At 40.0% G+C, this 27,301-nt stretch overlaps 1 protein-coding gene across 4 annotated transcripts in view; it reads right to left on the bottom strand.

Annotated features, from left to right (window-relative positions):
- The window catches only part of LOC106875505 (D-amino-acid oxidase), a 154,274-nt gene that overhangs the window by 79,358 nt on the left and 47,615 nt on the right, over window positions 1-27,301 (bottom strand). For all 4 annotated transcript variants that reach the window (XM_089358633.1, XM_089358632.1, XM_089358635.1 and 1 more), the window contains exon 5: window positions 13,832-13,897. In XM_089358633.1, the coding sequence (XP_089214759.1) occupies window positions 13,832-13,897 (66 nt within the window). The remainder of the gene's footprint in view (window positions 1-13,831; window positions 13,898-27,301) is intronic.

Here is a 27,301-nt window from a genome sequence, read left to right as displayed (position 1 = left end):
TGATGCTTCAGCCTGCACCTGGCCTGACACTTACTGAGCCTCAGATTGAGATTGAGGCTCAGTAAGTGTCAGGCCTGGAGAGCTTTACATACCTGGGAAGCTGCCTGTCCTCAAACTGCAGCATGGACAGAGATATCTCCATGAGGCTTGCAAAAGCAGGAGCTTCGTTTGGCAGATTTTGGACATGTGTGTGGGCCGAACGAGGCATCAGACTTTCCACAAAGCTGGCAGTCTATAGGGCAGTCGTCATCACCTCTCTACTGTACAGCTGTGGCATGTGGACGCTGTATAGGAGGCAAATGCGAGTACTTAACCAGTTCCACCTCCGCTGCTTGCGACAAATCATGGGAATTTCCTGGGAAGACAGTCTCCAACACTGAGGTGCTTTGCAGAGCCAAAATGGCTGAGATCGAAGCCCTCATCATGAAGGCCCAGCTCCAGTGGGTCGGACATGTAGTCCAAATGGACGACACGCATTTACCAAAGCTGATCATTTTCTCTGAGCTGGCTTCTGGAGCAAGAAATTCTTGAAAGCCACTGAGGCAATACAAGGACAGTCTGAAAACATCCCTTGAGGCCTGCGGCATTTCAGTCCATGGCTGGGAATCGCTTACCTCTGACTGCGGCGCTTGGCATCCAGCTGTCCAAAAGGGTGTTAGGCTGTTCGAGGAAAAGTGCCTCAAGAGCCTGGATCAAAAGCAACAAGCCCGAAAAAAGAGGATCCCCGACCCTACTTCTGCTGTTATGTGCCCAACATGCGGCCGCGTCTGCGTGTCCGCCTTTGGGCTCCGCTCCCACCTCCAGCGCCACTGATGTCATTGTTGAACCCTGACAGACTTCCTCATATATATATATATATATATATATATATATGTTGTCAGGGTATCATATATCCCAAAAAGAAGCACACTCTGATGCATAAATATAAATATATATATATATATATATATATATATATATATATATATATATATATATATATATAATTATGTGTATTTCTTCTATCTTAATGAATAAAAGTTCTTCTGATAGAATAAATGGGTTAATAGAAACCAATGTAGCAAAGAACACAAAATAACTGTGGTTTAGTTCCTGTTTTTAAGGCAGGAACTCCTTGAAATTTTGGGTATTTGAATATATTTAAGAATTTAAGGATTGGAGAAAACGCATGTTATAATTGCATACTTTATTCCTACATATGTTTCAAAGGATTACAACCTGTGTGATCCATAGGGATCTTTGATATTAAAATTGTAACCTTCTCATCAGGGAAAGCATGGGAATCATCTTAAATGTAAGACATTATGACCGATTATGAAAACAATAGATGGATAAAAACCGTTAGAGAATTGGACGCTGCCGGATAGTGTGTTGGACAACACATACCAATTAATGTGTAAGAGCGTACATGCATACATAAATACACATACACAAACACACACATATACATGCATACTGAAATCCTGCAGTATCAGTTGAAGAAATGGCAATAAAGCTTAGTTCAAACCATACAACTGTTCATCGTCCTCTTCAACAACTTGGAAAGGTTCCTAAACTTGGAAAATGGGTGCCTCATAAATTGTCCGAAAGCAACCGCAAATCTCGAGTTGACATCTGCTTTTCTCTCCATTCTCGCAAATTCATTTCACCCTTTTTGGATAGACTTGTGACTGGTGACAGAAAATGGATCTTCTATCGAAACGTTAAACATTGTAAACAGTGGCTTGATAAAAGGGAAAAAGCTCAACCACAACCGAGAAGGGAACTTCATGGGAAAAAGGTTCTTCTGTTTATCTGGTGGGATTGCAAAGGAGTAATTCATTTTGAATTGTTACCACCTAATGCAATGATCAATGCTTGAGTCTGCTGTCAGCAATTAGAGCATTTGAACCAAGCTTTGAAGAAAAAAGACCCACTTTAGTGAATCGTAAAGGAGTGATGTTTCATCAGAACAATGCGCGACCCCACACTGCAAAGATTACATCACAGAAGATCGAAGAGCTTGGTTGGGAAAAATTCCTCCTCCACCTTATTCTCCCGACCTTGCTCCTTCAGACTACCATTTGTTTCATAGTTTACAGAATCATTTGGGGGACATAACTTTCGTAAGGAGGAGGTCGGAACTGACATTTCAGAGTTCTTCGCTTTGAAACCAAAAGAGTTTTACATTGATGGGATTAAAAAGCTTGTAAATAGATGGAAGGAAGTCATAGATAATCAGGGGAAGTACATTGATGATTAAATTTCAATTAAATATAACATTTGATCACTTGTTTTCTTTATTCAAAATTCAGACAGAACTTATGGGATGACCTGATGTGTGTGTGTGTGTGTGTGTGTGTGTGTGTGTGTGTGTTTGTGTGTGTGTGTGTGTGTGTGTGTGTGTGTGTGTGTGTGTGTGTGTGTGTGTATGTACTGTTGTGTCTGGGCAGAGTCATTCTCTTTTAGTGCCTTATAATTTAACACACTCATCGGTAAAATTTCCACTCATGTACTTATTTATTTTTTTTAAATTTTCATTGCGTCTTGCAACCTTTTCAATAGTTGTTGACCCTGTCCATTATTCAAGCTGCATTCTTTTTGTTCGTTTGTGCGCATGTATGTGGGTCAGTGTGTGTGCGCATACACATGTATGTATGTATGTATGTATGTATGTATGTATGTATGTATGTATGTATGTATGTATGCATGCATGTAAGTGTGTGTATGCATGTATGTATGTGTGTGTGCATATGTATATATGTATGTGTGTACGTTTGTATTCTGCATATTCATGTGTTTGTGTATTTGTGTGTGTGTGTTTGCATGTATATGTGTGAGTTCCTTTGTCTCCTTGTGTGTGCATGTCTGAGTGTGTGTGTGTCTGTGTGTGTGTGAATGGGTTTTTGTGACTATGTACTGTGTCTGTATGTATGGATGTGTATCTCCATATGTGTGGACGTGTGTCTCCATATGTGTCCTTGTGTATGTGTGCTTGTCTGTTCATATAACCTATGTATCTATCCGTCTGTATGTCTATCTGTTTACTTCCATATCCATATGCCCACATATGCACATACATACACAAAAATTCACGCACACATACATACATCTATTTATATAACAGCTCACTAACTATTCTACCTGTATATAAATACAAACTGGGTATGGGGGAATCTTGGGGTTAGTAGCCCACGCTCTTAACTACTACGCCATATGCCCGTGGGCAATTATGGAGTGAATTTTAGGGCCTATAAATCTAATATTTTCCTATCCTTCCTTAATACCGGTTCCCATATGCTACTCATATCTGCACTCAGTCTGCTTAGGAGGTTGTCGTGTCTTAACATATGTGTTGCTTCTTTTAGTTTTCGTATTTCCAGTGGTGTTCTCTATGTATTATTTTAACTTCATCCCACAGGGAGTTGGGTCTTCCTTTTCTTTGCTGTAGCTACCATCACTTATAAGACTTGCCTCTCCGAAAAGGCCCCTCCGAAAAGATACAAAAGATATGCGGCCCATATGGCATCAGGACAGATCTAGAAAATTCGTACATGAAAGAATTTGAAATGGTGAAGACACGCCAGATTAAGAAGTTTATGAAACTCAAAGGTCAGAGAATGAAGACTGAAGTCCGTCACCCACCTGTGAAAGCAGTAAATAATGTAAGTAGCCGACATCTAGAAAGCTCTGAAGAAGCAGTACTAAACAAAGGTCTCAACTTTGCGACAACCATCGAGCACATTCCATACTTGGACATAATAGCCCCTATTAAAGAGATAGCCATAAAGATACCAAAAGCTCAGGGAGATGAACTAAGGTGGAAAATGAGACAGGCACTAGAAAAAGTGAAACTTCCCAAACCAAACATCACTAAGGAAGAAACGTTTGCTATCAAAAGACTACAGAGTGACAATTCTATCATAATAATTCCAGCGGACAAGGGAAATCTACAGTGGTGATGAACAAGTCTGACTACTTTGAAAAATTGGCAAGTTTTATAAGTGATGGTAGCTACAACAAAGAAAAGAAAGATCCAACTCTGAAAACAGAGAGGAAGTTGTAACAGATCTTGATCAAGAACAAGGATCACTTTACACCAACGAAGTACGGACAACTGACTCAACACCTGTACTCACACATGTGCGGTCTCCTAAGATTCACATGGATGGTATTCCATTAAGACCTATAGTGAAAAGAATGAGAAAAGACAATTAATTCTGCGGCGGCCACCAGCATGGCGAAGGTGAAAGTTCAATTTGTAGCAGGAACACACGACGGTTTACTCAAAAGGGAGGAGCACGAAGTTAAAATAACCCCTCTCGGAGAAATAATACAGGATGTAGCGAAAAAGACAATTATTTACAAGACTCAAGATTTTTGTCATCAAGAATAAAAAGATTGACTTGGTTTCGAAGGAGGCTGTGGAAAAATGCCTTCACCCAACCTGTTTTATCTTGCCAGGGGAAAAGGTACGGCACAGTGGAAGTGCAGTTTCGGTCAGAAGAGATAGCCAGGCAGCATTCCACAAATACACTAAAACAGCTGAAGTGGTTCTCCTATCCACGTATCTTGGAAGATGTTCTAGGATTAGGGTAGGAGAAATACACCCAAAAGTGGATGTTGCCTGGATCATAGATGCCATCCTCCTGGGCTTGGAGGGGAAAATAATAATCCTCCAAATTACGAAATTCCTAAAACAAAACTGGCTGGGGCAGACCCTGGAAATGTTAATCCAGGCTGCGTTTGACATCTTGAAGAGATTACAGACATAATTACGGTGGGGGAAAACACCAAGTTGAGAGTTGCGGTGGAAGGCAGGAAGCTTCGGTGCTACAAGTGTGGCCTGAAAGGCCACGTAAGAGCGGAATGCCCTCAACCAACCGTGGAAACATCTGTGCCCCACCAAGAGAAAAACAAATCGCACCTCCACTGTTGGCTAAAACGGTGCTGGAGAAAGAGGAGAGACCTCATTGAAAGTTATTTCTCTATGTCAACCTGGAGGTGTGTGTGTGAGAGGAAGGAGTCGCAGTTCTATTCAGGAAGGGACTCGATTTGAAAACAAGAATAATCTGTGTTGACTCGGAGGGTAGGCTGGTCGTCCTTGAAGTGACGCACAGCAGTGGTAAGACTTCAGGTTGGTAGCTGTCTGTGCCCCTTGCATGACTAGATAGTCTGACCTTTTCAGAAACCTAGAAAATGTTCTCGGTACGTCGCACACTTTAGTATTATTAGGTAATTTCAACGCAATTTACGATGCACACGTATATTTCGTAGGCTCGAATCCAATTAGGAGGGGAAACTCATGCCTCAATGATCTGCTCAGTAGTTTTCAGCTGGCAGATCGTTATAGACTAGATTGCCTGGGTGTTCCACAGTGGACGTAGTCAAATAGCAACGGGTCTTCTAGATCATACTTAGATTAAGGACAAAAATATACTTAAGTGTCCACAGTTCCACATCGTCACCTACAGTGATCACAAACTTGTGACTTGGAAGCTTTACTTAGTGTGCATAGACAGGGATCTGGTTACTGGAAGCTAAACAGGTTACTTTTGGCCTTTGAAGCTCACAGGAGCCGGAACAGACAGTTAGTAATGAGGGCATTCACCGGTTTCAGTATTAACAACAAATGGTGGTATGCCCTCAAAAGAGTTATTAAATGTGAGTCAATTAGATTTAGTAAAGAATTAGCTAAACATAGAAATAGTGTAGAAAGGAAGGACTTTAGTTAAGGGCTTTAGAGGAAGCATTGAAATCCGACTCTGCATCCCGAGTGTTGGCAGCGAGAATAACGCTCAACCATCACCTCGAAGATAAACACAAGGGTTGCATTGTCAGAGCAAAGCTACGTGCAATGGGTCGAGAGGGAATTAACGTTGCTGGATGGGCTTGTGTGTTAGAGACCCAGCGTGGCAACAATGCCATATTAAGGTCTTTGACACACCAACATGAGCGCACGGTAAACGAAACCGATGAGATGTGTAAGGTCTTCCACGAGTATTTCGCCCACCTATTCGGGGGGGTGGGGCGGAGTTAAGGGAGGACCTTGTGGACTTCCTTGCTAGTCTGTCTCTCGGGGTGGGATACAGAATGCTGTGAAGGGCCGATCATAGCCGAGGAAGTGTAGGAGGCATTGTCGGACTGTGGCGGGGACAGGTCACCGGGATGAGATAGTCCCCCTATGAACTTTATTATAGTATGCCAGACTTGTTTGGGCACCTACTAGCATGCGTCTACACCAACTGGCATCAGAACACGAGTATTCCTAAGTCTGTGAGCGAGGGGGTTGTGGTGCTGCTTAGAAAGGACTCAAACAATTGATTATTTTAGACCCATCACTCTGCTTAACGCACAGCTGAAGATTTTGGCCTTGGTACTTGCAAAAAGTTGGTGGACTTGTCGAGGAGGCGCAAACCTGCGCCATCCCTAGCAGGTCTATACACGACAATCTTCATCTTATACGCTATACCTTAGAGAGGGTTAATAGAATTCCTGGCAAGAGTGGAGCGTTGTTCCCTTTAGACCACTCTAAAGCCTTCGATAGGGTAGACTATCAGTATCTGGCGGCGCTCCTTGCGGCGGCCGGGTTTGGCCCGACCTTTCGCAGATGGATCATTGCTTTATGTAGCAACATCAAGTCGGTCATTCGGGTGAACGGTTTCTTCTCGGAGCCGTTCTGCATCGGGCGATCGGTCTGTCAAGGATGTCCACTCTCACCTCTGCTGTATGTATTGGCCCTTGAGCCATTACTGCGTAAATTGGAGGCTATGAGTGGTGCCCCGCGAGATCTAGGGTGCAGAAGATCAGTTACACCGTCAGCGTATCTAGGGACCAGCGCCCACAGAGGGTAGGTAAAGCCCTAAAGGATTATGAAGCGGTGGCAGGAGCAAAAATTAACCGGGATAAGTCGGTCGGTTTGCAACACGGCACCTGGAGAAGCAAGTCGATGCCGTCCAACAGTGTCATCGGACGCTGGACAGATGGGCCGCTAAAAATGCTAGTGGTCTGGTTCGGTCCAGATCTTCAGATAGAGAAGAACTGGAGCGAGGCCACGAACAGAATGGCTCTCCTAACTCAGACCTGGTCTGAGTGGAGGCTATCCCTGAAAAAGAGGGTAGAGGTTGCAAATGTGTTTATCGCATATGTAATCACTTACCGCCTAACCATCGTGCCTTGCCCAGGTTCATGACTGAACAATTTGGAACGAATGCCCTTTCACTTCTTGTGGAAGGGCAGAAGACTTCTTGTAAGGCGCTCTATCTGCTACCAGCTGTGGATAAAAATGCGCAGGCATGCGCTGAAGTTGAGGCATCTATGGCTCTGCCAATGGATGTGGTCTCCGTTCGTCAAATTGATGTTTCCCAGATTCACGTCTTTCGGTGAACTGGAACCGTGGATCAAGCGTAGACCAAGGCTAGGAGCTTGGCAATCGGAGTGCCATCAGGCACTCGTGCTTCTCTCCCGGGCGAGTAACGCCAGCAGTGGGGGTTCCACCTCGGTATTTTATAGAAGGTTAGTAGAGGTCAAGTGTGACGACGGTCCGGGGGAAACTCTGGGCTTCGATAACAGTCAACTTGCCAGCTTGTACTGGAGAACATTTGGGCCAGGGCCTATGGGCAACTTCCAAAAGTCTCTGGCTTGGCAATTTTACCGAGGTGCCTTACCAGTTCGAGAAAACACTCCAGGCATGGCGCCTCGGTTTCGCCTACATGCCCATGTTGCGAGCAGAGCAGCGAAACTGTTCTACACGCAATCGTGCAGTGTCCGAGACTCTCGGAACTGTAGGTTTATGTTGAGCAACTGCTGTCACAACTAGGAAACAGGGAAGGGCAGGCCTGTTTCATAGCTGTAGTGGCTATAGTGAAAGAGGCAGTGTGGAAGACATGCGTGAAAGGTATCATGACAGGCACCCTCATCTCCGGCCTTGATTTAGTAAACTGCTTTGCCTTCCACCTTAGAAGGAAAGAAGGGCTGGAGAGGAGGTGCCTGCCACGAAGTATGAAAAGAGATGGAAGAAAGTTGCGCGAATGTTAGGAGTGAAAGGACCTAATTAAAGGGTTACCAATCAGTTCAGTGAAGGGATGTGTTTGGTGTGGTTGCATCCACCCATCGCTCCTTATTTTCATTCGCTCTATTATATATTATCATCATACATTTGTAACTTTTCCGTACATCATACCATATCATTTGAGTTTTATCCCCGACTCCGGTTTGTCCTTGTGCTGTCCCCTCTATGTTTAACCTTGTATAGTTTATGTAAAATAAATTCGTGATTTGGATGCCATTCAAGTTGGTTATTTTAGAAGTGATAGAAGGTTATTCTTACTATTGAGTACTGTTTTATTTGTTGCTGTTGCGGCTTTTTTCCCTTTGGGATTGCCTTTCTGTGATTGACTGTTTTGTGTCATTTTTGACGCATTGCCTGCTTCGGCAAGCTTTGTTTTTCTATTTGTTTCCCCCGTTTAGGGGCGATTTGTTTTTGTGTAAGAAATTTGTTCTTACATAAAAATGGAAAATACAGTCTGCAAGTATGACGTGTCCGAACTTTGTGGGAGTGAGGACTCCGAGTCGGAAAATGAAAAAAAAGAGAATATGCGGCCACCATCGTTAGCTATAAAAAAAGATACACTATCAAACCGATAGTAGTAAGGACATTTAACCCAATTCTACAGGGGGAGGGAACCAATGTGAGACTGACCCACCCACAGAAGAAGTTACACAAAGAGTCGCAATAAGAGCGATCGTCTACAGGAAGCTGTCGCTAAAGACGAAAAAGATAGAGATGGCATCTAGAGAGGCAATTGAAGAATGTATAAAAATCATTCAGCACAGGTTTTCGTTCGTAAAAAGAGGAAGGAAGTTTGGCATGGTGGAAGTGCAATTCATCTCTGAAGTTGATGCAAAAGAAGTATCAGCAATAGCCCTTGCTGGTGGAGCTGGCGCTGCTGCCGACTTATTAAAGAAAACGAACAGCGAAAATAGCAATTGAAGATTATCCGCCAGAAATCTGTCCGGCTTGGCTAATAGCAGCCATATGTGTGTATATAAAAGAGGAGGTAACCCTTCTTCAAGTTGAAAGCAAAGTCTTACAAAAGTGGTGCGGCAAAAGTTAGGGATCTAGAAGAGATCCCAGAATTTGTCATTCTACCCGATGAAACAAAGTTAAGGATAATGGTTCCGGGCAGAAGTCCAAGGTACTTCAGGTGTGGACTGAAGGTCACATAAAAGCAACGTGCCCCCAGACCCTGCAACCTGAAGAACATACAGCAGCACAGACAAAAAGAAAGGAAGCACCCATTGTACAACAAAGTGAAGGAGAAAAGACGACACCTGAAGAGAATCCCTCAGGGAAAGAGATTACCAAGCGGAACACAGTAGAAGAATCAGTGGAAAAGGAGGAGAATACACAGATGGAGTCTGCAATGGATATTCCATCTACCTCAATGGAGGTAAGTGACAATGACTGGTCGGTGACAAAGAGGAAGAGGAAAAAATACCCCCCTCACACGAACATTAAAAATATAAAAACGGATACACAAGACCAAACACAAAAAAAGATACAAAACTCTTCGAACCCAATTACTAAAACTTGCAAAACAGTTACACACACGCACAAAAGAAAAACAATGCAACACTGTCATCACAGTAAAACACCCTCAGAGACTCAAATTAAATAGTGACCTTTCAATTAACATACAAGACTAAAAATTATGTGTAAATTTCTATACAATTTCAATGAGATTGCATGGGTTGTGGGGTCCGTGTAATCATCATTTCACCCTTTTTATCTGTTATCATAAATCCATTTTTCATTCGTTTTTTTCCCCTCACCTTTTTGTTTGTGCTATCTTGTCTGTCCTTGTAGTGTTCAATCTATGTCTTATCCCTTTGTGGAGAATAAAAAATAGATTCGTAATTTGGACGCATCAGGTATGACCTGATTGTCAGTAGCGCAGAGAGAACAAGCTGTCGGCCGATTACAAGTGGAGCAGCGTGCCCTGGTTGTTGCGAAAGCTTACAGTGTCTATGTCAGCACCATCTATCGCCTGCAACAGCGATACAACACCAAGTGACCACGTCCAGGCAGGACCACTTCATCCACTTGCAACACCTCCGTGATCGCTTCAGACCGACCAGCGTGACAGCTCGCGAGAATATTGGCACAAAGCAGTGACCCATCAGCAACGACACGATACGACATCGACTGGCCGCCAACAACCTGCGTTGCCGTCGACCTACTCGAGGGCCTGTCCTCACCGCCTACCACTGTCAGGCATGACTACAGTGGGCTACACAGCACCGACATTGGCGGTATCAACAGTGGAGGTCGATAGTCTTCTCTGATGAGAGACGGTACTGCGGTTTCACCTTGGATGGCAGAGTGGGGGTGTGGCGTAGGAGGAGGTGAACACTACAGAGATGCATGTGTCATGCAGAGAGATGCGTGGGGTGGCCAAAGCATCATGGTTTGGGATGTTATAGGCCTGAATCAGAGAAGTGGGCCCCATGTATTCCAAAATGTTGGTACAGGCAGAGGGACTTCCTGCGTCAACACAAATTCAGAGCCATGTCGTGCCCAGCTCTTAGCTCGGATTTGAACCCATTTGAACACCTGTGGGATAAAACCGAGAGACGGCTGAATCAGGTGGTTCCAAGGTCGACAACTCGTGTGGAACTGGTGGTAGCTTTCCTCAAGGTGAGGGCACAGTTGCTAATGGCTTTTGTGAACCGCCTCATGCACTCCATGTATCGACGGTGTATGACCGTTTTGAACACACAGGGAGGGCATAAAGAGTATTGAACATGTCACACACTACAATCTCGATGTGCTTGATCCGCCCACTACCAGAACACAGGACAACGACCCATAGACTGTGTTCAAAATGCATTCAAGAAATTGACGTTTTTAGATTTATTAAAATTTATCTCTGACATAATGAAATTAAGACATATTTAACAGTCACACATGTTACGCATTTCTTTTTGCGGTTCAGAGTGTGTGTGTGTATCATCATCATCATCATCATTATCATCATCGTTTAACGTCCGCTTTCCATGCTAGCATGGGTTGGACGATTTGACTGAGGACTGGTGAAACCGGATGGCAACACCAGCCTCCAATCAGAGAGTGTAGTGGGTGCTTTTACGTGTCACCCGCACGAAGGCCAGTCAGGCGGTACTGGCAACGGCCACGCTCAAAATGGTGTATTTTATGTGCCATCCGCACAAGAGCCAGTCCAAGGGCACTGGCAACGATCTCGCTCGAAAATCCTACGAAGGCCAGTTAGACGGTTCTGGCAACGGCCACGCTCAAAATGGTGTATTTTATGTGCCACCCGCACAAGAGCCAGTCCAGGGGCACTGGCAACGATCTCGCTCGAAAATCCTTACACGTGTCACGGGCACAAGTGCCAGAAAGGCGACGCTGGGCACAGGTGCTATCCCGATTTCGCTATTCGCTTGCCCCAACAAGTCTTCGCAAGCTGAGTTTCGTGTCCAATGAAGGAGACGACGTTGGCACGGGTGCCAATCGTCGAATTTAGTTCGATTTCACTTGCCTCAACAAGTCTTCGCAAGCGGAGTTTAGTGTCCAATGTAGGAAAGGTACGCATAAGTGGGCTGGCTACACCCCTGGCAGAACATTGGATTTAGGTCTCACTTGGCTTGCCGGGTCTTCTCACGCACAGCACATTTCCAAAGGTCTCGGTCAGAAGTCATCGCCTCGGTGAGGCCCAGTGTCCGAAGGTTTTGCCTCACCACCTCAGCCCAGGTCTTCCTGGGCCTACCTCTTCCACGGGTTCCCTCAACTGTTAGGGTGTGGCACTTTTTCACGCAGCTATCATCGTCCATTCTCACCACATGTCCATACCAGCGCAATCGCCTCTCTTGCATACCACGACTGATGCTTCTTATGTTCAGCTTTTCTCTCAAGATACCTACACTCTGTCGGGTATGCACACTGACATTACACATCTAGCGGAGCATACTGGTTTCATTCCTTGCGAGCTTACGCATGTCTTCAGCAGTCACAGCCCATGTTTCACTGCCATGTAGCATGGCTGTTCGTACACATGCGTCATACAGTCTGCCTTTTACTCTGAGTGAGAGTCCCTTTGTCGCCAGCAGAGGTAAGAGCTCTCTGAACTTTGCCCAGGCTATTCTTATTCTAGCAGCTACACTTTCAGCGCACCCACCCCCACTACTAACTTGGTCACCTAGATAGCGGAAGCTATCAACTACGTCTAGTTTTTCTCCCTGGAATGAGACAGAAGTTGTTTCCTGTTTGTTTACAGTGTTTATTGCACCTGAACATTATATATATTATATCTTTTATCTTTCACGGGTTTCAGCCAGGGGCTGAGGCCATGCTGGTGCTTATATTATACATATATACAGGCTAGTTGAATTAGAGGTTAAAAATAACCGTCTAAGGGATAGAAGTATCCATTACATTACCGGTATATTACTTGTATTTAACCATGGACATACATATGCAAATATACTATGTTCATAAGTTATAGGTAAAGACAAGGATAAAATTGGGTTTATCAAGAATCAAAATTTAAAGAAAACAGAAAATGGAGAAGTACTGTTTAACAACAATTGACTTACATCAATTATTATTTATTAATTCAATGCAAATAGACTGCATCCCATCTAACAGCCGTTTCTGCTTCCAATATTCAAAATATGTAAAATTATTAATCATATTTGGTAATAAAACCGATTTGAAACAACCGATCTATTACCAAACATGATAAATATTTTTACATATTTTGAATATCAATGGCAATACCATATAACATTGGAAGCAGAAACGGCTGTTAGATGGGATGCAGTCTATTCGCATTGAATTAATAAATAATAATTGATGTTAGTCAATTGTTGTTAATCAGTACTTCTCCAGTTTCTGTTTTCTTTATACACACACACACACACACACACACACACACACACACACACACACACACATACATAACACATATATATTATACACACACACACACATGTATATATATATATATATATATTATACACACACATACGTATATATGATATATATTAATATATATATATATATATATATATATATATATATATATATATATATATATATATAAAGGCGGCAAGCTGGCAGAAATATTCGTTATATATTTATTAACTTAGTTCGTTTGTTGAATGCTGGTTGGGCACTGAAATGGACATAGGCATTGGTTGAAGTGATATAGAGGTTTGTTATGAGTAAACTTGGATGAAGAGAATCAAGTGCTTTTGACACTAAATTCGAAATCATGATACCAGGTTAACTGGCATTCCTTCTTGCAGTTTTGCAGAGGTAAGACGTAATCCTTATTCACTTAGTTTTTTTCCAACCATACTTGTGAAAATCTAGTGTTAATTTTTGTGGCTTTGGAGTATTTTTGAGTCCTATTTTTAGCAAAGCTGGTGCTTCATAGCGCCCTTGTTATATATAATTCTTATATATATCTATTAATTTTGCCTATACAGTTTTAAGCTTGCGGCCACTAGCATTATTATCATGAGTATTAATGTTCTTTATATATATATATATATATATATATATATATATATATATATATATATATATATATATATATATATATATATATATATATATATGTGTGTGTGTGTGTGTACTTGATTCTTTGTGTCTACGTATATCCCCACCGCTGCTTGACAACCGGTGTTGGTGTGTTTACGTACCAGGTTTTTAAAAACAAGTCCTGGTGTTGATTGATTCATTGTATATGTGCGTGTGGATGTGTGCATGTATGTTTTTAAGCTTGAATGTATAAAAGAAAAATAGAAATAAAGAAGATTTACTGACCTTCCCATTAACCATTCCATGTAGATAGTTGCAGAAACTAGAATGCTAGTGAAAAATTTATTATTCCTGAAAAAAACAAACAAAAGTTATATTAAATTTGACAATCTTTAGAAATGTTTTTCCGAGTCGCTGTTTCTGACTTTAACAACCGAGCAACATTTAAGTTTTCAATGATTTCGATGTTTCTTCATTTGGTTCAAGCATTATCTATTATTGGCACCTGGAAGGTGAATTGGCAGAGTTGGTGGTGTCTTGGGTAAAACACCTTGTGATATTTGGTCTCGTCCTTTTAAGATCTGAGTCCAAATTCCACCGAAGATGATCTTGTCTTCCACCAGTTGGGCTTTAATAAAATTCTAAGCAAATATTGAGGTCAATATTGATTATTGTAAATACCATTTTATTTTCACACCCCATGTTTCACATATCTCCAATGTCGGTCGTGTTTCTTGCACACTGAAAGACGGTCAACTCCCTGGCATATTTTGATACTTTGGCCAAAACACAAATCAAGCTATATACATTTTCATTCCTGTTGTATGAAAATCTATATATGCCATTTAGATGGGTGTCTTTTTGCTTTAATCCTTGTTAATGTGAAGAGACATATTAACATAGTTTATGATAACCAATAATCTATGATAGGTCTTATATAATAGATGAATTATAAATCTATAATACATTGTATTATAGATTTACATTGTATAATATGTCATATATATTATATATATATGTACATTATAGACAATACTTAGACACATACACGCATACACACACGCGCACGCACACACACACACACACACACACACACACACACACACACACACACACACACACACACACACACACACACACACACACACACACACACATATATATATATATATATACCGGAGTAAGCACATAAAATGTGCAACAAGGTGGAAAAAAGAGTACTCAAATACCAGAGGTAGAACGTGAAACTCAGAGTAACAGTCTTTTGTTATATTTCTGCTGCTTTTAAATAAAGCATATATATATATATATATATATATATATATATATAGTTTTAGGGAAAATAACCAATTTTCAAGAACTCATCGATGAAAATCCACTATCACATATAGAAAAATTAATAATTAAAAGCACAATAAATGAGTATAATATAAAGTAAAGTAAATATCATAAGATAAATATAATAAAAAGATTACACGTGTTTCATAACCAATTTTCAAATAGAAAAGAAATTTAAATCGATTAAAATCAATTGAAATTATCGAAAATAAGTTCTATTCAAAAATATAGCTACTCGTCAGATCGTAAGTAGAACAATAATTAGATATATATCTCAACCAACAATAAGTACCAAATGAATTAATATGAAATACTTATTATATAAAGATAGAAAAATTATTAAAAAAATATCATAATATCAAAATAATAACCATTCAATAATCATCCCTTCATCCATAATAATAACATGTATATTATATACAAAAAACATCTTACCTAAATTATCATTGTTTTAAATTATCATTGTTTTAAATACAAGTTGAACGAAGTTTAAGTTTAAAATAATAATGAAGATAAAATTAGTACATATTTAACCGGTGTAATAGTTAAAGCTATACTATTTAAAGCTAAAGACGTTTATTTAATTATGATTAAAGATCAATTGAATAATAGAAAAATACAAGATTATTTATTTCTACAAACGTAATAATAAAAAATATGAATGAAAAAATTATGAATGGAAAAAATTATGAATGAAAAAATTAGGAAAGAAAAAATTATTAAGAATAAAAGGTTAAACTTTATATATATATACAAAGTTTTGATTTAAAAAAAACTTTAACGATATTATAAACTATAAAGATTAGTAATTAATCAAATAATATTAATCAAAAATAATCGAAAATATATCAACACTATTCCAATCGAAGTTCTAATATTATGTTGAAATGAAACTATAACTTCTAAATAATATAGTGTTAAATAAGTTATCTATTAAAATAATCTATAAAGAATCAAATGAATAGTATAAAAACAAGAATACATATTATTTTCAAATAGTAGAAAATCTTTAGCAAAGTGAAAACAGTACTTATCCAAATTTTTCCGTAATTCAAATATATATATATATATATATATATATATATATATATATATATATATATATATATATATATATATATATATATATTCGTTCATAGAACCACTGCCGAATTAATTACGACCATAGAAGCATGTACAGATAAGTTCTGTCTTTCTCGCCTGTATTGTACTTTTCTGTGTATTTTTGCCCTGATTCGTAATATCTTATTAAGTGCTCAAATTCATTTTCAGTAGTCCCTAACGATGTCGTCACACTCATTCATTTATTCAAGTTTTTCAGTTTTAATTTCCTCACATAGTCACCTATCTCTATAATCCTGTCTTAGACTTTAGCTGGCCGAAAACCCTTATTTCGCAAAATTCTATACCATTCAATATTTTATGTGTCTATGCGACAGAAAGCCCCAAACCTACCTCTCTATTCTCCCTCGTGCTGGCATAACCCCCCCCCCCCCTCTGTATAGCGCGTGCGACCGAAATACCTCTGCAGCAATGGCCTTGGTGCACCAGCCCTCCCACCCCCACCACCAGTACCAGAAGTCCCTATCCTCTACACCAGTACCGGAAGTTCTTAACTGTCTCCCATGAACACTTCTAAAGACCCCACGCAATTCCCCCCACCCCCATTTAGGGTTTATCTCCTATGTAAGGAAGCGATCATTTGGTGCAAAATACGATAGTGTAGTAGATGCAGGTTGAAATGATTGCTACTGATTGTTTATGAATTCTGCAAAGTGCAAGCTTTCTTTTCAGGTACATGACGCTGCTGTTCCCCGCCCCAGGGTCTCACGGGCCCATACCTCCCACAACCTCAGGGTTGGCACTCTTAACGTCGGCACACTGAAAGGTAGGTCTGGTGAGATTGTTGAGATGATTGAACGGAGACGTGTCGATATCTGCTGCCTCCAAGAAGTAAGGTGGAGAGGTGGTTCCGCTAGGTTCCTCACAGGCAAAGAACACAAGTACAAGATTTTCTGGGCAGGGAACACAGACGGGGTCGGGGGCGTGGGTATACTTCTTGCAGAGAAATGAGTGGATAAGGTAATCGAGGTAGTTAGTGTATGCGATAGAATACTTAAGATTAGATTAGTCCTTCACCATGGGTTAGCAACCATTATCTCAGCCTATGCCCCTCAGCCTGGGCTACCCGACAAACAGAAAGACCAATTTTATGACTCCCTCCTGCAGACTACCTCGTCGACGAATGACAGGGACCTTCTCTTTGTGGCTGGAGACTTCAATGGTCAGGTTGGACAACATCCAGGGAGCTTCTATGGCATAAATGGAGGCTATGGTTTTGGTTCTCGCAACGAGGAGGGAACCAGGCTGCTGGAGTTCTGTGATGCAAATGACCTTATGATCTGCAATACTAACTTCAGGAAGCCTGCCAGTCACCTAGTCACCTACCGTTCGGGCAGACACACTAGCCAAATTGACTACATCCTCGCCAGGAAAAAGGAAAGATGGCTGCTTATAAATGCCAAAACCTTCCCAGGCGAAGAATGTACCCCCACAACATAGACTAGTAGTTAGTGACTTCAGGATCAGGGCTAAGTGGTTGCCTAGAAGACGACCAGCTTGGAGGAGAAGGGTCTGGAAGCTCAAAGATCCTGCGAATGGACAGAGATTTAGAGACGTATTACTCGAAGCCTTTGACGAAATAGAGGGGGATGTAGCTTCACACAATGTAGAAGACAACTGGACGTTTCTACGGGACAACCTGCTGAGGGCTACTGACCAGATCTGTGGATGGTGCAGAGTCCCCTCTCAACCAAAAATAACGTGGTGGTGGAACAATGTTGTTGACAGGGCAATTAGGGAAAAGAAACAGGCCTGGAAGGACTGGAAGAACGGCGGTAGCAGGGAATTGTACCAATCTGCCGGAAGGGAAGCTAGGCGACAGGTTTATTTAGCCAGAGAGGAGGCAGATAAGAAAAAGTTTGCCAGTGTTCTGCGCCATGAGGACCAAAGACCTGAGGTATTTCGTGTTGCAAGACAGTGTGTGAGAGAGAATCGTGATGTCGTGGGAGAGAAATGTGTTCGCATGGATGATGGTACGCTTGCACTAAACGAGGCTGCAAAGAAAGAGGTTTGGAGACGCCACTACGAAAGATTACTTAATAAAAAGAATGAATGGGAGAAAGAGAGTCTGCCCAATGTCGACCCAACTGAGGGACCAGCTATCCGAGTTGACAGTACCATGGTAGATAAAGCAATTAAGAGTATGAAGACAGGGAAGGCCCCCGGCCCATCAGGAATCACTGCAGAAATGCTCAAAATATCTGGCAGTGTCGACTATAGCCTAGTCATCCGTATTACGAACCAGCTGATACACGAAGGAGTCATACCCAATGACTGGTGTAGCAGCAGCATAGTCAACTGCTACAAAGGTAAAGGTGACGCTTTAGATACAAATAATTACAGGGGTATCAAGTTGTTAGATCAGGTAATGAAAGTCACGGAGAGGGTCATAGCCCAACTACTCAGGGAGCGGGTGATTTTAGATGAGATGCAGTTTGGGTTTGTGCCTGGGAAAAGCACCACTGATGCTATATTTCTGGTAAGACAACTTCAGGAGAAATACCTAGCCAAGGATAAACCTCTGTACCTGGCGACATGGAGGAAGCCTTTGACAGGGTTCCCCGATCCCTTATCTGGTGGTCAATGAGGAAACTAGTGATAGAAGAATGGTTAGTGAGAGCTGTGCGAGCCATGTACAGAGACGCTATCAGTAAGGTGAGGGTTGGCAACGAGTACAGTGAAGAATTCCGGGTAGAGGTAGGGGTCCATCAAGGTTCAGTCCTCAGCCCCTTCCTATTTATCATAGTCCTCCAGGCGATAACAGAGGAATTCAAGAGAGGATGCCCCTGGGAGCTCCTCTATGTTGATGACCTTGCACTAATTGCTGAGTCACTATCAGAACTAGAGGAGAAGTTTCAGGTGTGGAAGCAAGGACTAGAATCAAAGGGCCTTAGAGTCAACCTAGCAAAAACCAAAGTCCTAATAGGTAGGAAGGTAGACAACACACAAACCCCTTCAGGTAGATAGCGCTGCTCGATCTGTAGAAAAGGCGTGGGTAGAAACTCTATAAGATGCTCTCAGTGCAAGCTATGGACACATAAGAGGTGCAGCAATATCAAAGGCAGGTTAATTAGGAAGTTAGTTTTTGTATGTAGCAGATGTTCAGGAGCTATAAACACTGTAAATGTGCAGAAAACAACTTCTGGCACATTCCAGGGAGAAAAACTAGACGTAGTTGATAGCTTCCGCTATCTAGGTGACCAAGTTAGTAGTGGGGGAGGGTGCGCTGAAAGTGTAGCTGCTTGAATAAGAATAGCCTGGGCAAAGTTCAGAGAGCTCTTACATCTGCTAGTGACAAGGGGACTCTCACTCAGAGTAAAAGGCAGACTGTATGACGCATGTGTACGAACAGCCATGCTTCATGGCAGTGAAACATGGGCTGTGACTGCTGAGGACATGCGTAGGCTTGCAAGGAATGAAGCCAGTATGCTCTGATGGATGCGTAATGTCAGTGTGCATACTAGACAGAGTATCAGTACCTTGAGAGAAAAGTTGAACTTACGAAGCATCAGTTGTGGTGTGCAAAAGAATCTATAGATTTTGTTTGTAAATGCCAACCGAGAGTTTTTTTGTTGGGATAAGCAAGATATTGCCCCTTACAGGGCAAAACAACACAAATCACCAGTAAAAGGTTCCTGGTGTTCTTAGTAACAGATTACTACAAAACTTTTACATACATATACAACCACCCCCAACCCAGTGCCAAACGGGTCAAACCAACAATTTTAACAGGACTTACTCAGTGTGTTCGAAAACATGCCTGGCGTATTCCGCAGCAAATATATTAATAATCAAAATAATAATGACGGCTTCAAATTTTGGCACAAGGCCAGCAGTTTCGGTGGAGAGGGTAAGTCGATTACATCGACCCAACATTCAACTGGTACCTATTTTATGGACCCCGAAAGGATGAAATACAAAGTCAACCTCAGCAGAATTTGAACTCAGGACGTTAAGATGGACGAAATGTTGCTAAGCATTTTGCCTGGTGCGGTAATGATTTTGCCTGGTGCGGTAATGATTTTGCCAGCTCGTCGCCTTAATAATAATAATAATGATAATAATAATAACAATAATAATAATAATAATAAAGACAGAGAAAAATCCCAGCAATGGCTGAGAAGCTCAGGACTCAAAGCAGAGACTGAAGGATTTTTAATTGCTGCACAAGACCAAAGCCTCCCCACCAGAAATTACCAAAAACACATAATGAAAAGAAATATAACAAGTAACTGTAGAATATGTGGAGATCGACAAGAAACAATAAATCATATTATCTCTGGCTGCCCAGTCCTGGCTAAGAAGGAATATATTCACAGACACGACAGAGCTGGGACCTATATACACTGGAAGCTATGCCAACATTATGGAATAGCAACAGAAAAAAGATGGTATAAACACACGCCAGAAAAGGTCACAGAAAACCAGAAAGCAACCATACTCTGGGATATGCCAATACACACAGATAGAGAAATTAAGGCAAATAGACCAGATATAGTTGTCAAAGATCATGAAGGAAAAAAATGCCTTCTAATTGATGTTTCAATACCAGCAGATGACAACGTTTCTCTAAAAGAAATGGAAAAACTTTCAAAATACAAAGACCTGAAAATAGAGATAACTCGAATGTGGAATCTAAAAACAGAAACAATTCCTATCATAGTAGGTGCCTTAGGTATAATAAAAAAATATTCAGACAAATACATAACAAAAACACCAGGACTTACAAATATATATAACATACAGAAAATTGCACTACTGGGTACTGCACACATTCTACGCAAAACACTTTCAGTACAGTAAACATAAGAGCACCACAGCAAACCACAGCACATACCCAAGGCGCACAGAGCTGCGCTCGGTAGTGAAGTGAAAGCACGTTATAAAAATAAAACTACTGAATAATAATAATAATAGTAATAATAATAATAATAATAATAATAATAATAATAATTCAGTGTGATCAGACATCAGAAACCTGACATTGTTGTGGGGAATAAAAAGAAAAAAAAAACTTGCACGATAATCGACATAGCATGTTCTGGTGACAACAGGATCAAAGGAAAAGATGGCTGGAAAACTGAACGATTATGATGATTTAAAGTGGGAAGTACGCAGGTTGTTGGCAATGGAGTGGACGTGATACCAGTAGTAATTGGTGCGCTTGGAAGCATCAGTACCCAACTACCAGCATGGCTCAACAAGAATGGTACAAATGTAAAGAAAGAACACCTACAAAAATCATCATTGCCTGTAACTGAGAGAGTTTTCTGCAGGGTTCTTGAAGCATGATCAGTTAACAAGTGTCACCTTAGTCTGCTGGCTGTGGAAGGCTGACACTTTCCATTATACACAGCAAAAGAAGCTGAGATTTTTAATCAAATGATGATGATGATGATAATATTTAATAATAATAATAATAATAATAATAATAATAATAATAATAATTCATTCGTTTTATTGGCCACAAGGGCTAATATCAATTAAAAACATGTAAGGACAAAGACAGGACGAAGGTTACAAAAGGTTTTGTCCGAAAAGGTAGGAAAGTTCGTCTAAACAGAGGGAGAAAACGGAGAAAGATATAACAAATAAATAGATAAATAAATAAATAAATAATAATAATAATAATAGAGAGCTCCGCGCTGAATTACAATATGGATGTGCTACACTGGGCTCCCCATACAAAAACAAGTCTAATCTAATAACATCAGTGGAATGGGATGAAGGAACCTGTGGAAGACTTGAAGGAAACGGCCTTTGAACGAAAATAATCACAAAAACGAAATTTTACTGCCATACAAAGCACAGTTTCTCCTATGCACGATGCCCCAGTGAAACATGCGCGAAAGACACATGCGAAATCAACATCGGAGAGAATATAAGTGGAACAAAGCAGTAAGTACGTAAATTGATTAATTACGCATACACTCAAATGTCTACACACAATCATATATACATTTTAATACTCATAGAACTACACGTACATCCTAATGTTTACACAACTGCGTGAAATTTACAGGACACACATACACGCATATGAAAGCACGTGTCACAAACGAAGCCCCCCAAAGTAAAATGTTTTATTTTTATTCTTCGAACTAATATAGAGTGAACAAGTCATAAGTTTAAAAGCACCATGAAAAACTATGCCCGGAGATAAATCTGTCAGCAAAAAAATAAGGCGGAGACGGACTATATGTAATCTGAACCTTTCCCCCCCTTATTTATTAATTTTTTTTACGGAATCCCACGTTTTAGGCTATGGAGATTCCGATTCTGAAAAAAAATTGTTTGAAAAATTTCAATTCCCCACCCCCACCAAGCAGGCTATTTACATGCTAGAAATAACAGCCAAATCTCACAAAACTAGTGTTAGGGTTAGGTTTAGGTTTAGGGTTAGGGTTAGGGTCAGGGTTAGGGTTAGGGTTAGGGTTAGGGTCATGGGTACGGTCAAGGTTAGGGTTAGGGTTAGGGTTTGAGTTAGGGTTTGAGTTAGGGTTAGGTTTACCCTGTGGATCTATATAAAAACCGGGGGTGGGGGGATCGAAATTTTGAAATTGAGATTTTTGAAAATTTTTTTTTCAGAATCGGAATCTCCATAGCCTAAAACGTGGGATTCCGTAAAAAAAAATAATAATAAGGGGGGAAAGGTTCAGATTACATATAATCCATCTGGACCAAAAATAATGACGAATACAGATCTGTTAGCCTTAAGAAGCTACGTTACGAGCAATGTTTTCATTCAGAAAACTCTGAGGCGGTTTTGTCTTAAAAAATTTATCCTAAACAGACAGATCCGTCCCCTAATATCTACGTCATAAACTCGTAATGACTCAGTGATAACAAAGCAAAATACAAACCGGGTCATCTGTGACCCAGGTCAACAAGGGCCGCGCATGCCAATGAGGAACCATGAGGAAAAATCAGCTACTGGTGCAAATATTCCAGAAACACAGGAGCTGGAAGTACTCCACAGCCGGAATATTCCAATACAGGCCATCCACGCTTGTCATCAAATAACCAAAAAAAAAAAAAAAGAAAAAAAAGAAAGAAAAATGGTCTAGGGGAGATAATAAAGAAGTTCTTAAGGCCTTCTATCATGCCATGTATTCCCCCACAAATAAATCTAATATTAAGCACCTTGAAGTAAGATCCTACATAGACAGTAACAAACTTGCCAACGTCAGAAGAAACATTATCAAAAAGAAATTACTAACTGAATTAGAGGTTGACCAAATTAAATAATCAGTAAGGGATAAAGGGAAAGAAGTTGCAGCTAAAGAAGATACTACTGAGGAATAATTATAGACCAACACAAGTCTGATGAAAATGTAGTAATGATAGAAAGAGTCAATGTGACTGATAAGCAAAGTGAAACACTCTCTGAACCAACCATAAACACCAAGGTAGATTAAAATCAAATAGATGAAGAAAGTCACACAGAAATTGACCCAACCGAACTAGATGATCTAAATAATCAAATCATGATTGAATTGATGAAAATTAACGAAACCAGTATGAATGAACATGACACTCTCCCCAAAATTCGCAACTCTAACCAAAACCTGAAAATAATTGGTAAAATCCACCTTACTCTTAGGGATATCATTTCAGCTAATGATGTTGATATTACAGATCTCAACAACCTGTATTATGCATCCGCGAAGATCTCAAATAATTCTATGTGATAAAAAGATTAGAAAACAATAACATTTCCACAAAAAGCCTACTTGGCAAGAGCGTGTTCAACACCAAATTCAGCTACTCAGGTCTGACAAAGAATGTTTAAAAAAACCTTAAGTTTGACAAGACTATCAAACTAACATAAATCCGAAAACTAAAGAAAAAATATAATATGAAAACCATACTTGACATCGATACCATCATAGAAACTATCAAGCAAAAGATATGTGCTCGCATAGCACAGTATGAAAAGCGTGTTAGATTCTTCAAGGACAGCATGTTCAAAAATAACCCCAAAAAATATTTACAGGAGGATAGGGAAAACACCAGTTACACTAAAGTCTGTCCCATAATAAGAAGTGCAGGAATTTTGAAATAAAATTTAGGCAGAAGAAAAAACACAATGAAAAGGCCCTTTAGATTGATAGAATATCTATTGACTTAGGCTCCTTAGAAGAGCAAAATTGGAAGGGCATCAAGGTAGAGGATGTAAGATCTGCTCTAAGGAGGTCAAGCAAATGGAAGTCTCCGGGAAAAGATAAAATTCCTAACTTCTGGTTGAATGCCTTTCCAGAGAGTCATAAACTGCTAACAAAATGTTTTGCAACAACCTAGTATGATTTCCTCTGGGTTAGTTAATGGCGTTATATTCCTACTTCCAAAATAAATGAAGAATCAAATGAACCAAAAAATTATAGACCCATAACCTGCTTAACAATAATGTATAAAATACTAACATCTGTCTTGACTGAATATACCTTAATAGAAAGTGGCATATTCCTTAATGAGCAAAAAGGATATAAACGTGGGTCCTATGATTGTAAAGATCAGTTACTCATCAATAAGATGATCTTGAAAGATTGTCCCAAACGATACAAAATTTGGATAGACTATAAAAAAACTTTTGATAGTCTACAACATAGATGGATTAAGAAATGTCTGGAAATGTATAAAATAGCACCTACTCTGCGAAATTTGTCTGTAAGTATGAGATCATGGAGAACCACACTGACTTTGAACAGTGACCATGAATCTCTAAATGCTGGAGATGTAAGAATTTCATGTGGCATTTTCCAGGGTGACTCTCTATCACTACTCCTCTTTTGTCTAGCCTTAATACCCCTCTCGAAATTGCTCAGTGATATACAATACTGTTATAAAATGTTTAATAAAAATATAAATCATCTCTTTTACATGGATGATTTAAAGCTCTTTGCAAAAAATGACCAACAACTACAGGGCTTACTAGCGATTGTTAAACAATTCCGTGATGACATCAGTATGCAATTTGGCCTCGATAAATGTGCAAAAGCCACCTTCATCAAAGGAAAAATGACAGAAACATTCAATGTTAATCTTGACCAGCAGAATGTCATAAAGGAATTAGAACCAGCAGAGAGCTACAAATACCTGGGGGTATTTGAAGGTGATGGAATCAAACATTCAATGATGAGGGAAAGGATCAAAAGAAAATGTTATCACAGGGTAATGGTAATACTCAAGACAGGGCTGAATGCAAGAAACAAGATCGAAGCGATCAATTCTTTGGCCATACCGGTCGTGATTTATAGTTTCAATATCATTAACTGGTCAATTACTGAAATATGTAATCTTGACAGAAAAATGCAAAAATTGCTGACAATGCATAGAATACACCACCCTAAGGCAGATATAGAACGACTTCACCTGCCAAGGAAAGAAGGTAGCTGTAGACTTTAACAACTGGAATTAACAATGAAGATTGCTACAATTGGCCTAAACACCTACCTGAAAAACTCTGATGACTGGATGTTAAAACTTGTCTTAAAGCACGAAAACAAGAAAGCATAATACTCAGTAACAAAACAGGCAAAGGCATATCTAAGTGAATTCCAAATACAACAAATCCCAAAATTAGACTACTGGAAACAAGCACAGAAAAAGCTAAGAGTGTGAAAACCCTGCTAAAACTGCTGCCTTAGATATTCTTAATGATAAATGGCAAGAAAAACCACTCAGTGGCAAATACCCCAAAAAGAGATAATAATGCTGATGTTGACAAAGCCTTTACCCATCAATGGTTAGTGTCTTCTGGTTTAAAATCAGAAACAGAGGGGTTTATCATAGCAGCCCAAGATCAATGCCTACCTACACAGAGCTACCAAGTAAACTTATTAAAGAACGGCAATAGCCCAACATGTGTATGTAAACAACAAAATGAAACCATTGATCATGTTGTCTCCATGTGCAGTCTTCTTGTGTCTACAGAGTATCTCAACAGGCATGAGAGAGCAGCTCAGTACATTGACTGAGTAATTTACAAGAACCTGGACCTGCCCCATGATAAAAACTGGTGGGAACACAAACCACCTCTGATGCTTGAAAATGATTTCAACTCACTCCTCTGAAACTTCATCGTTCAAACTGACAGAAAGATAGATGCGAATAGACCAGACATTATACTGAAAGACTTCAGACAAAAATCATGCCTCCTCATTGATATGACTGTCCCAATCGACATTAACGTATCTGTCAAGATCTACCAAAAGCTGAGCAAGTATAAAGATCTTGAAATAGAAATTGGCAAAATGTGGAACCTGAAGACTAAAACAATACCTGTTGTCATAAGTTCCCTAGGAATGATAGCAAAAGGGATTGATTCATACCTGGCTCAGATACCAGGAAACCCCAAAATGGCAGAAATTCAAAAGATAGTGCTCATGGGAACTGCCTATATCCTACGTAAAATACTGTCTATGTAATCTCAAATTTTAAAAGAAACTCATAATTTCCTTATGTTTTCTTAAGCATTCTCTAGAACAATACTATGTGCAAAACCAAATATATGACACCCTAGGCATAACAGCAATTTTAACTTCTAAATTGTTATCTCTTGAGGTCTCTGGGTGAGACTTGGAATCAACTTGTACAAATACAAAGCAAAAGTCAAGCATATAATAATAATAATAATTTTTGGGATAAGCCAGTCAATCATAATGATGCAGTATGGTTAAAGAAAGTGAGGAGAGAAATAGCGAGTGAGAAGCAGCCAGATCTAAGACTAACTCGTTCATTAATGAGTTAAGTGGTAGGAAAAATGCCGAATTGGAAGGGCTTACGACCAGATTTTGTTCAAGGGTACTGGGTAAAGAAATTTAGTAGTCAACATGGGAGGTTGAAGGAACAACCTCAGGATTGTCTTAATGGAGGAATAATAGCAGATTGGATGACTAGAGCGAGGACAATACTCATTACGAAAGAGCAAGGGTACTACAGCTAGCAGCTATAGACCAATCACTTGCTTATCATTAATGTGGAAGCTGTTAATAGGAATACTTTCAAAAAGCATTTATGAGCACCTTGACAACCAGAAAGGTTGCAGGAAGAAGGCTAGAGGAACACATGATCTATTATACATAGACAAAGCAGTTCTAAATGAAGTAAAAGCTAGAAAGAAAAATCTAACAATAACTTGGATAGATTATTGGAAAGCCTATGACATGACGCCATACTCAAGGATAAGTGAATGTTTGAGTAGATTCAGTATAGCAGACAACATGTGAGAATTAATTAGCTATAGCATGAAGAAATGGAAAGTAGATCTCAGGTGATACACTCTTAGGGAAAGTT

The sequence above is a fragment of the Octopus bimaculoides genome, chromosome 10 (assembly GCF_046866305.1).
Source record: "Octopus bimaculoides isolate indiv1 chromosome 10, ASM4686630v1, whole genome shotgun sequence".
Taxonomy (NCBI): domain Eukaryota; kingdom Metazoa; phylum Mollusca; class Cephalopoda; order Octopoda; family Octopodidae; genus Octopus; species Octopus bimaculoides.
Note: the sequence above shows the minus strand (reverse complement) of the source record. Positions and strands in the feature narration are given on the sequence as shown.